General features: G+C 52.0%; 1 protein-coding gene across 1 annotated transcript; it reads right to left on the bottom strand.

The window, feature by feature from the left end:
- Positions 1-8,941: 8,941 nt before the first annotated feature.
- On the bottom strand, positions 8,942-11,031 carry LOC127312825 (ABC transporter G family member 16-like). The gene has a single exon (XM_051343384.1). It carries the CDS (start codon positions 10,987-10,989, stop codon positions 8,986-8,988), a length of 2,004 nt encoding a protein of 667 aa, XP_051199344.1. The 5' UTR covers positions 10,990-11,031; the 3' UTR covers positions 8,942-8,985.
- Positions 11,032-12,365: the final 1,334 nt, after the last annotated feature.

Genomic DNA, 12,365 nt, shown 5'->3' with positions numbered 1-12,365 from the left:
CCGATCCACCCATGATTCGCACGAGGTGTACGAATATATGGTGGTCCTGCTTGATCAATAAAAAGCTAAAACGACCTACTACGATTTAGGGTTTTCACCACATAATCGGAACATCCTACTCGTGATTGAGCCTGGCGGCCACGCACGGTGATCGTAAACCGTCCCTAGACAAGGCCTAAAAACCAACACGAGGTTGATCCCCGGAACATCCTGTCTAGGGCTACCAAACTACACCCTACGCGCCACTGGATCCTTCAATCCGTTTGTAAGGCCTAACTATGCAGATATTAAACTAATCCTTGAAGAACAAGGAGCAATCATGACGGATCGGATCTACTAAATAATGATCAAGCGGGGTGCCGCCCCTACACCTAAGATAGGCGTAAGGGCGGCTAGACGTCTCAGGGTTGCACGACGATAGCATATGATACGATGAACAATGCTAACCCTAACACGTCTAAGATAACTATGTTGCTCGCCATCAAAAAGGCTTCAGTACGAGCAACGCATGAACAGCGAATAAACTTGTACCGCCTAGATCGCAAGATGCGATCTAGGCAGCATGATGCTTACCCGGAAGAAACCCTCGAGACAAGGGAGTTGGCGATGCGCCTAGATTGGTTTGTGGTGAACGTGATTGTTGTTTATTTCATAAACCCTAGATACATATTTATAGTCCGTAGACTTTCTAACGTGGGAATAATCCCAACCGTGCACGAGCCAAACTCTAACTAACCGACACGTATCCTACTATATTACAGATACACGGGCAAACTAGCCCAAACTTTGCATATAAGGCCGATGCACGTATATTCTTCCATGTATATTCTTCAAGCCCATCTTGATCGCGGCCCACCTCTAACTCGGTCAAATTCTGGTGATAACACATGCCCCCCTGGTTTTGGAATTGATAATTCCAAAATCACTCTGCTTTTTCTTCGTCGGGTCATGTCGTGGCAGAGCAGAACCGTCGCAGCATCCTTCATCATGATGCCTTGCCTTCTCAACTTCTCCGCGTGATTTGATAGCTTTAGCATCACTTCCTCGGAAACTGTAATGGCATTAAATCTCCACTAGGCTCCCCCTTATTTAACTGTGCCGAACGGTTCGCCACTTCATCCCCTTGCTCTGCTCCGGCCATCGGCACCTAAAAAACCCTCTTTCCCTGTAGCAATGTCTTCCTCTTCCTCCATCTCCTCAGGCCTCTCTCTCCAATCTTCCTCCTCGAGCGAGCAGGAGTGGAACTTTGATCCCGTGCCAGATGGCCCACCCGAAGCACTCGTCGGGTCAGATGGTGACTTACCTCTGACCGATGGGGAGGACGACCTTGAGTTCCTCATCGAAGGGGAACTGAAGAGCGAGAGCGAAGACGACCTCCATTCCTGGGCGAACTCCACCTCCTCCGACGAGGAGGAGGAAGAAGAAGAAGTAGAGGAAGAAGAGGAAGAGGAGGAGGATGATTCCTCCTCCTCCGCTGGGTATCCGCCGGCGAAGCGCTTCCGCGCTTGGGCGGACAGCGAGGATGATGATGATGACGAGGAAGAAGAGGCTCCGGCCGAGGGCTGGGGCAGCAGCGACGAGGAACTCTCTGGAAGCAGCGCCGATGGCAGCTACAATGGCGACGATGAAGACAGCGATGACCCCTAGAACAGGGGCAAATTAGTGTAGGACTAGTAGTAGCAGTGCACTAGGCATCGGATCCCCCTTTTGAGAGCCATCGGCTCTTTCTTGTAAAGCCGCTCCTTTGAATCAATAAGAATTGTTCTTCCAATTTGACTCTCAATTAATCCAATTTCAAGTCTTCCGTTTGCCGCACCAAGACCGATAGCAACGTATCGGACTTTTCGCCTCAGACGCTCATGAAGCCAGGCTCAGATACCAATTAGACTGTCAGTCAAGCACTTCTCAAATTCAGACTGTAATTTGATATCTGACCATAATACTTTGCAATCCTATAGCCGATGGCTGTTCATCGGCTGTTTTGAGAATCCAGTCTCCTTCATTTTCTTGCAGCAACAGGACGGTCCAAACCCTGTAGATGACGACGGCTTCCCTTTCAGGCTCCTTTCCGCAGTTCTAGTCTTCTTCTTCTGCAACAACTCACCGCTTCCGAAGAAGGTTATGATGCAGGGTCAGCCGATGCAACTCCAATCGGCTCCCAAAAACAGAGCGTCTACCAAATCAGCTGCCCCCCGAGCCTCAGTTAAGGTGAGAACAGTGGCGAGGATACACAGTTCAGTCCAAGGGCCTTGAACTCAGGCAATTGAGACAGCCACCATGCAGAGGTCCTAGTCATTCCTACGAGCGTAGCTGAGAAAGTGGCCAACTTAGCCAGGCCGACGGTAGATACACCGGAGCCGATCACCTTTTCTTCCTTTGAAAGCCGATATTGCAGATGAAACACCAACGGCCTAATGAGTAAAAAGTTGGAGGTTGGCCTTGAGGCTGAACTGAAAACCGACCTGGTCGAAATCCGTGTCTTGAACACGGAGCTGGTAGATCTTGTGTAATTGTACTAGAGTCGATGGCTGTGCATCGGCTTTGTTTCTTGGCTCTAAAGTCGATGTCTGTGCATCGGCTGTATACCATGAGAATTTTTTTTTTACTGGCCGATTTTCTATCGGCCCCCAATATTTCACTACACATGTATCACACATGTTCGTCTGACTAGGTGCCCCCCGAGCCGAATCTGCCAGGTAACTGCGGATATCGGCTCTGTAGTTAGCCAAGGCACTGTATTTGAACGTCGGCTCCAGTAGGACCAATGCTGATTTTTTTAGCTCATCAGCCGATGTAAAACCGCTACCCATTAGATCGACGTTGAACACAGGCAGAATGTGTGGTGAGGATAATTTTGGCCGATTGCTGGAATCGGCCTCCACGTTGATTGAATCGCTCAATGAAGGTTTTGCCATGTTTCTCCATAGATCTTTGGGGCTGATCCCAAGGATCGGCCTCGCCACGTTTGTCTATAGGTTTGTTCTTGCTATACGGTCAGGCCGGTGGATAAGACCAGCCTAACCCCATCCTTTGTCACGTCGATGCGCTCACAGTCGTCCAAATTGATGCCTGAGAGTGGCTCTTGGCCTGCTGTCTCCCAAGCGTTCATGCCAGCCGTTGAAATCTCGGCTGAGTCATCTGCATGGACGACCTCTACCTCATCTCCATCCCACTGTATTACGCATTGGTGCATCGTGGATGGAATGCAACAGTTGGCGTGGATCCAATCTCTTCCCAAAGAGACAGCATAGGTGCTCTTGCTATCGACAATAAAGAACGTCGTAGGGATGGTTTTCCTTCCCACGGTCAGATCCACGTTCAGAACACCTTGTGCGTCAGACGCTTGGCCGTTGAAATCGCTCAGTGTCATGTTGGTCTTGATCAGATCCGAGCTAGAGCGTCCCAACCGACGTAGCATGGAGTATGGCATAATGTTGACTGCCGCTCCGGTGTCCACCAGCATCTTGTTGACAGGCTGCCCATTGATATAACCTCGCAAGTACAGGCCCTTCAGATGTCTGTAGCTTCTTTCTCGTGGCTTCTCAAAGATAACCGGCCGTGGGCCGCAGTCAAGTTGTGACACGGGTGCCTCGTCTAATCCTGGAGCACTAAACTCCGTCGGAAGGATGAACACCATGTTTGTGCCAGCCGATGTTTCATCATCGGCTTTCCTTTGCTTGGGGCGCCACTCCATTTTTTGTGGTCGACCCTCTTCATCCAGGGTTCGCTGAATTTTCGCGGCCAGATCAGGCCGCGCCTTCCTTAGCGTGTGCAGGTATAACCTTTCGGCTTCCTCCAAGCCACGCAGTCGCTGAACCCTACGCTTTTGGGAACGGCTGAGTCCATCAGGGCACCACCTCGGTCGGTGGTACCTGTCTTCTTCTTCATCATCGTCTTCCAAATCCTCGAGATCTTCCACCCGAGGGGACTTAGCGTGCTTGTTCCGAGGTGGGAGAGGCCCTAGACGTTTGAACACGGACACGTTAGCTGCATCCTTCCTCTTCTGTCTACATTCTGGGCAGTTGCCGATTGTAGGCAATCGGCTCATTCCTGAATCCCAGCAGTGTCTGAAGAAGGGGCAGTCCCAGTGCCTATCCTCGTCGTCTTGCTCTCTTAACCTTTCCTTGGCGTGGCGCTCATATCTCTCCTCGTCGCGATCATGCCGACGACGTCTCCTGGCGTCCCTAGCCAGACGATCTCTTTCATCATCGTCGTTGGGTCGTCGGCGTTGGTCATATTGACTCACATACTTGTTGAGGAGGTGATCAAAGAGAGGTCGCTGATATCTCACGTTCCTCACTTCTCCCTCTGTGATGTAGCGCTTGCCATCGTGACGGAGCCGATCGCGTGGAACGGCTTCCTCTGTGTCCTTGCTACGAGAGCAGCTGCCCTCGTCTCCGTCCTTACCAGAGTGGTGTCCAGGTCCTACCATGTTGATGTTGAATGAGAATCTTGGCTGGCACCCTCCAGGGTAAGTGTACTCCACCATGTTAACGGTGGGGAAGGGGTGAGTGTCGACTTTCATGGCGTACTGGTTGAAAATTAGACGTCCTTGTTCTATCGCCATTTGGATCTGCTGACGCCACACCCTGCAGTATGGCTTTCCGTTCAGCTCCTGTACCGTGGGGATTTTGAGGCCTTCGGGTATCTTCAGCTGCTTCTCCTTGAGTAAGAGGTCGAAGATTTGCTCAGTTTTAGTTACGTCAAAATCAAACCCTCTGGGCGGACCTGGTGGCTTAACCCATTTGCAGGACACGGGGGTTGCCCCCCAAGTCCATTCAGCCACTGCTACCTCTTGATCTCCCGCAGAGCCTTCGTCTTCATCTGCCTCAACCAGGACTACCGCACGCTTGAATTTGTCCTGGTACAAGTCTGGGTGGCGCTGTTCATATAACGACAGTTTCTGAACCATGTGCGCCAGTGAAGGGTAGTCTGCTTGGGAGGCCATATCCTTGATTGGTGATGCAAGGCCCACCACTGCCAACTCGACTGCTTCTTTTTCAGTCACACGAGCCGAATAACATCGGTTCCTAACAAGTCTGAAGCGCTGGACGTATTCTGCCACAGTTTCTCCACGCTTCTGACGTACTTGTGCTAGATCGGCAATGCCGGCCTCGGAAGCCTCTGAGTGATACTGCATGTGGAACTGCTCTTCCAACTGCTTCCACGTCCGGATTGAGTCTGGTGGCAGCGATGTGTACCACCCGAAAGCCGATCCTGTGAGGGACTGTGCGAAGAACCTCACACGCAGCTCATCTGCTGCTGAGATCGTGCCCAGCTGTGCCAAATATCGGCTCACATGCTCGATGGAGCTGGAACCATCTGATCCATTAAACTTGGAGAAATCAGGGAGCCGATATTTGGGTGGTAGCGGGATCAACTCGTACTCGTTGGGGTACGGCTTGGAATAGCCGATTGTCCTCCTTTTCGGCACCATGCCGAACTGGTCTCTCAGGATGGTACTGATTTGATCCGCGGTGCTGGCTGCAGGAGTCAAACTCTGAAGATTCGCCGGAGTGGCATACTTAGCCAGCCATGCTTGCTTTTCCAGCTCTGAGCCAACTGCAGGAGCTGAGCTCTGGAGGTTTGTCGGAGTGGCATACTTAGCTAGCCACGTCTGCTTCTCAAGATCTGTTCCCGAAGTTCCTCCTGTTGTTCCAGAGGTCCCTGCTGTTGCAGTCTGGTTTGTGAGTGCCCAGTTACTGCAGTCTGGCACGTATGTGCACGTGTACCCGTGAGGGATCTCCTTCGGCGCCTCATGCAAGAACTGGTAGTCACTAGGGTCACCACCGATCTTGTAGACGACGTATGCCGGTGAACTCGGCACTTCTGGTGCTGCCAACGCGAATGGCAGCGGTGGACGGGACTGGAGTGGCATCTCTCCTTGGTAAGTCCCGAGAGCTGGTCCTGACGGAGAGTACTGATGCCTCATGATTTCCTGGATCACCCGAAGAGCGACACGCTCCAAAGTGTTCACCAGGCTCTCAGAATGGCGGTGTAGCGAATGAGCTACCATGAAGTTAACCTCCTGACGCAGGGACCTGGTGCGTTCTTCTGACAGGGCGGACAGGTCCACTCCATCGAGCGCGCCTTCAGGTGAGAACCCTTTCCACCTGATGCCATGTGAGCGGGTTCTGTGAAAAGAGCCGATGAGGTCGGCTTCGAGGATTGCTTTGACCTCGTCATACTTCTTCTTGAGCTCCTCGGTCAGATCCTCGTACGTGACTGGGGTGCCGTCCGCCATCTCAGATGTAGATGGCGATGCGGTTGATGTCGAAGACGGTCCCACCGGGCGTGCCAGAATGTGTTGCGGTCAGAAACCCACCGGCGAGCAGCGACGGGCAACACAGTAGAGCCGGGAGGCTCCCAGGACTGTGGCTGGCCCTGGTCCCTCCGAGCGACGGCCCGCAAAGACTCGGCACGCACGTCCGATGCTGGTGCAAGGGCGTGCCACCTGACCTATACCTGGTCAGGAAGGTGATGGAGATGCCTCGCTTAGTTTCCTGCATGGCATACACGTAAACATTAAATACGAGCCTCGATCGGCTCTCAGGTTGTCCTGTGAATCGGCTCAAAGAGCCGATCCACCCATGATTCGCACGAGGTGTACGAATATATGGTGGTCCTGCTTGATCAATAAAAAGTTAAAACGACCTACTATGATTTAGGGTTTTCACCACATAATCGGAACATCCTACTCGTGATTGAGCCTGGCGGCCACGCACGGTGATCGTAAACCGTCCCTAGACAAGGCCTAAAAACCAACACGAGGTTGATCCCCGGAACATCCTGTCTAGGGCTAGCAAACTACACCCTACGCGCCACTGGATCCTTCAATCCGTTTGTAAGGCCTAACTATGCAGATATTAAACTAATCCTTGAAGAACAAGGAGCAATCATGACGGATCGGATCTACTAAATAATGATCAAGCGGGGTGCCGCCCCTACACCTAAGATAGGCGTAAGGGCGGCTAGACGTCTCAGGGTTGCACGACGATAGCATATGATACGATGAACAATGCTAACCCTAACACGTCTAAGATAACTACGTTGCTCGCCATCAAAAAGGCTTCAGTACGAGCAACGCATGAACAGCGAATAAACTTGTACTGCCTATATCGCAAGATGCGATCTAGGCAGCATGATGCTTACCCGGAAGAAACCCTCGAGACAAGGGAGTTGGCGATGCGCCTAGATTGGTTTGTGGTGAACGTGATTGTTGTTTATTTCATAAACCCTAGATACATATTTATAGTGCGTAGACTTTCTAACGTGGGAATAATCCCAACCGTGCACGAGCCAAACTCTAACTAACCGACACGTATCCTACTATATTACAGATACACGGGCAAACTAGCCCAAACTTTGCATATAAGGCCGATTCACGTATATTCTTCCATGTATATTCTTCAAGCCCATCTTGATCGCGGCCCACCTCTAACTCGGTCAAATTCTGGTGATAACAGGTAGAGGATACAATCATTAATGCATGCATGTATCTTCTGCACATCTAATCCTAGAGGGCAAACAAGCTTCTTTGCTTCATATGTACTGACGGGCAATTCATTATTTCTTGGAAACAACTTCTTTAATATTATCATCAATTTCTCAAATCTCGAGTCAGTCACACCGACCTCTGCCTTCCATTTCAGCAATTCCAATATGCTACCCAACTTTCTCTGCCCATCTTCACAACCTGGGTACAACAATTTGTGGTGGTCCTCTAACATCTTGTCGAACTGCAACCTCTCCTTATCCGTGCCACAGTCTCTTCTTGCATCAGAAATGGCCCGACGAAGATCATCACCAACAGGATCATCTGATGCATGTTCTTCACCTCCTTCTTCTTCATTGTCGTCCATTGCGGTATCAAAGCATTCAGAGAACATAGATCGGTACTGGTCATCATTATCTTCTTCTTCTTCGCCGTCTTCCATCATAACCCCTTCTTCTCCATGCTTGGTCCAAACATTATAGCTGGACATGAATCCAAACCGAAGCAGGTGGCTCTTAATGTCTCTTGAGCAAGAGTAATCCTTCTCGTTCTTACATTTTAGACATGGACAGCACATAAAACCTTGCTTCGACTTGTTGGCCTCGGCCACAAGCAGGAAAGAATTCACGCCCTCTCTGAAAGCGGGAGCACATCGGTTACCGTACATCCATGGATGACTCATCTGCATCATAAGTACAATTATATGTATCAGATGCAATCACCTTGCTAAAATTAGTATTGTACGGACTATACATATATATACGAGAAAATAGTTGCTAACCTTTTAGGATCAAAAAGAGGAGAAATCTTATCAAATAAAACCAAGTGGCATCCCTCTCACAAGCATTCCATCAAACACCTCTTGTGCACATGTAGAAAAAATGAGCTAGCATATACCTCCACCTTCACCACCAAGGAAAAAATGAGGTGGGGGGTGGCTGGCTGCTTGTCTATATATATAGGCATGGCCATTTTGTCGCGGGCCGTATTACGACCCGCGACAAAAGCCTCTGCCGAATTCGGAGCGACGTGGCCACCCCATTTGTCGCGGGTGCAGGCGCGCCCGCGACAAATGGCTCCCACGAAAGCCCTATTTTCCACTAGTGCCGCCCAAAACGAGTGCTTAGTTGCTTAAACATAGGGCAAACTTACAACATCAATTATTTTGGAACGAAGAGAGTACACGATTATATTTCTTTTATTTTCAATTTTAGTTGTTTTTTGTTTATACTTCATTAGACAGTCATGAAATAGCAGTAGAATATTTCTTGGAAATATATAAGAACATTTATTTTCGTAACGTGAACATTTATTTTGAAGTACAGGAACATTCTCATTTCTTACAACCGAGTTGCTAAATATATATTGTTGTAGACTTGAGCTTGACCTGGTAATCCCGTACCTTGTAATTCTTGATCTGTAAATCAGCAGGTTGAAAATAAGAAATCAGTCAGGCAAGGATGATCCTTGTTGAAAAAGAAGCATGGATATCATTTTCGTTTGTTCTTGCTCCCGGCGCGCAAAACAACATAGAAGAGAGCACGGAATAAGAAGCCGAACATGGCTGTCACAAGGAGGCAGCTCCACTTCCCTAGGTCTGTGACCGCACTCTTGGCGAGCACGTCGGCGCCGGTGAGGACGCAGGTGCTGGCCGTCATGTTGGTGCCGCCGGCGGTACTGATGGCGTCGAGCACGGCCATCTTGGTGGCCTCGGCCATGCCACCGATGGGCGTCCCGTCGAACATCTCGGCTCCTCGCGCGAAGCACCTCGAGGCGTCGCCGAACTCGTTCTGCAACGCCGCTTGGTACGGGTACTTGATGAGCGACATGTAGTGGAACCAGATCCAGTAGCTGGGGATCCTGTCGCGGTTGATGATGAAGCCGGACAAGAGGAGGAAGTAGGCGAGATTGGCCACCGCCACCGTGTACCCGACCGTGACGTGCGGCACCACCGCGGACACGAACGTGGCGAAGCCGCTGCTCGCCCAGAGGGAGGCGAGCACGATAAGCGCAAAGAAGATGAAGGGCTCACCGCCTCCGGCGAGGCCGACGGCGAAATAGGTGGTGACCACGAATGCAAGGGTCAGAACGACCAGCGGCGGGAAGGACACGAGAGCATTGGCGAGAACGAAGGAGGCCGTGCGGTATGCGTTGTGCGCCGTCTCCCGGAGGTAGATGTGGCGCTCCTGGACGAACACCGGCAACGCGTCGGCACAGACGAAGAATATGCTGGATATGCCGATGGCAAAGAAGCCGAGCCGCTCCTGCACGCCCTTGGGCGTGTCGTCCAGGCGCCAAAAGATGGTCGCCAGCAAAAATCCCGTCATCATGACCGCGCCAAGGCGCACCCCGAACACCTTCCGCATGCGGCGCGTGTTGGTGAAGGCACGCTTCGCCAACACCCACACCTCCAACGGCAGCGGGTTTGCGAACGCCGCCGCCGACATCGCCGTGCCGCTGCCGGCCACCAGCTTCTCCCGGGAGACGCTCTCGGCGACGGCCAACTCCAGCGGCATCGTTCTGACCTGCTTGTCGGTGGTGATGCCGTCCAGGAGCCGGTGACATCTGTCGCTGAAGTCGGCCAGAGGGGCGGCGCCGTCGGGCTGGCGCTCGAGCTCTCGGATGGTGTCGAGCGCGAACTCGGCAGGGTTCTCGTCCTCGGGGATGGGCGTGCCAACGAAGGCGGAGAAGTAAGGCTTGAGGCCAGCGGGCGGGCCGGAGTAGACGGTGCGGCCACGGGACAGGAGCAGGACGCTGCCGAGAATGCCGAGGATGCGCGCGCTGGGCTGGTGGATGGTCATGACGACGACGCTGCCGCTCCGGGCGATGTTGCAGAGCACCTGCACCAGCATGAGCGCGCTGGAGGAGTCGAGACCAGAGGTGGGCTCGTCGAGGAAGAGCAGGATGGGGTCGTGGATTATGTCCGTGCCGATGGATACACGGCGGCGCTCGCCGCCAGACACCCCTCGGTGGTCATGGTCGCCGATGACGGTGTCGGCGGCGCGGGAGAGGCCGAGCTGGTCGATGAGCGCTTCGACGCGCTCCCTCTTCTTAGCCGAGGAGTGCGCGCGGGAGAGGCGCATCTCGGCGGCGAAGAGCAGCATCTCCCGCACGGTGAGCATCGGGTACAGCAGATCGTCCTGCGTCACGTAGGCGGAGATGGCGCTGAGGCGGCGGCCGTGGAGGGGCTCGCCGTTGAGCGTGACGTGGCCGCCGAGGCTCGCCTGGGTGATCTGGCCTGCGAGAGCGTCGACCAGCGTAGACTTGCCGGACCCGCTGGCGCCCATCACCGCCAGTATCTCGCCCTCTCGCGCCTCGCAGGAGATGCCGTCGAGCAGCGTCTTTTTGCCCGTTGACGGCAGGCGGTCCATCAGCCCGCCGCGGCCCTTGTTGACGCTGTAGCACAGGTCCGTGAAGGACAGCACGTACGGCACCGGCGCCGGCGCCTGCTCGTCGGGGCCAACGTCGACGGCGACGTGTCCGGAGGTCGCCATGCTTGCGGCGAAGGGATGCTGTTCGAATGCCACACTACCTGACATCATATTGTGGATGGATGGCTGGTGTTGTAATCGACCACTCCCTACTTATAGGATTCGAGAGTCGAGACATGTATGGCTTGTCTCTTCCCGGCCAATTCAATTGTTATTTCGGAGTCAGTTTTCATGATTGTTCAATCGTACATAAGCTTATGGGTTGTCTCAGTCCGGAGCATTTTCCGCCTGTCCAAAGTATGACATTTTTAAAGGCTAAACTAGGGGGAGTGATGTTTTGGATCTTGGAGTCTATGCTTTTTTTTATTTTAAAATGCATCTTTAATACGGAGTATATTTTAAAATGCAAAAAAATTTAAAAAATTCAAGCGTACCTCTTTACATGTTACGTGCATACAAAGTCTAAGAAAAATTAACTTGTCGTTTCAACTGTGTAAAAAATATAAAATTTCGTGCTAAAAGTACATCGACCACAAAAAATATTGGGTTTTCGCAAAATTATAAGAACGAACATAGATTATCGAGATATACATGCTAAATTATTTGTTGAAAGTTTTTGACAATTAAAAATATGTTTTTATAAGTGGATGAAACATATGGATACGGGAGCCGAATTGAATTTCCACTAAACTAGAATGGCTTATATTTTTGCACAAAACTAATAGAGTTAATATTCATTTCGTCGTCTGTAGGCAACATGGACTGCAGCGACAAACTCCCTCCGATCTTAAATGGCTAGGGCTTTGTTGGTCCCTTCTCCCTCCATTTGCCGATCCGGCGAGAACATGGTCCGTGTAAGGCTAGGGTTGACTGTTGTGGGGCGTCATTGGTTGGTGCGAGCATTGTCCAGGTGAATAAATATGGATCAACTATACTCCCACACCTACGGCGACCTTCACGACGACTTCTCAGAGTTGATGGCAATGTGTGTTTGTCCCGTCCCGTTAGAGCTTTTCCTTAATGGCGCATTGGTTTCCGAGGTGGAGGCAGACAATACGTCCCTTCGGAGTTGGGGTGTACCCACGTGTCGCCTTCGCGCCTTCCCCAATGTGGCAACGTGTTAATGCCCACCGCTCCTCCTTCCCACCCTTCTCCATCTCTCGTCTCTTCTCGCACCTATAAAACACGGCCGCCATCGAAGCTCACCACCATACTCGTCGAGCCACAATCGAGCCGTGCATATCCACAATATCGCCGCTCTCGCCTAGCCAAAATGGCGCGCCGCCTCGCGACCACGTACTCCATGCTGGGCCGCAATGACCATCAGGCGCCTTCGCCGCTACAACGTAGCCTTCGGATGATGAGAAGCCATGCCTGGCTGACCTGGACGAGCTGATCATGGCCAATGCGGATCGCCGGGCCACCACCGGGGAGGAGGA

Source organism: Lolium perenne, chromosome 7 (assembly GCF_019359855.2).
Source record: "Lolium perenne isolate Kyuss_39 chromosome 7, Kyuss_2.0, whole genome shotgun sequence".
Lineage (NCBI taxonomy): Eukaryota > Viridiplantae > Streptophyta > Magnoliopsida > Poales > Poaceae > Lolium > Lolium perenne.
The sequence above is the reverse complement of the archived record's forward strand: the minus strand, read 5'-3'. Positions and strand labels throughout refer to the sequence as shown.

Bases quoted from the DNA above. Each gene is read 5' to 3' on its own strand.
- LOC127312825 (XM_051343384.1), bottom strand. From the start codon at position 10,989: ATGGCGACCTCCGGACACGTCGCCGTCGACGTTGGCCCCGACGAGCAG.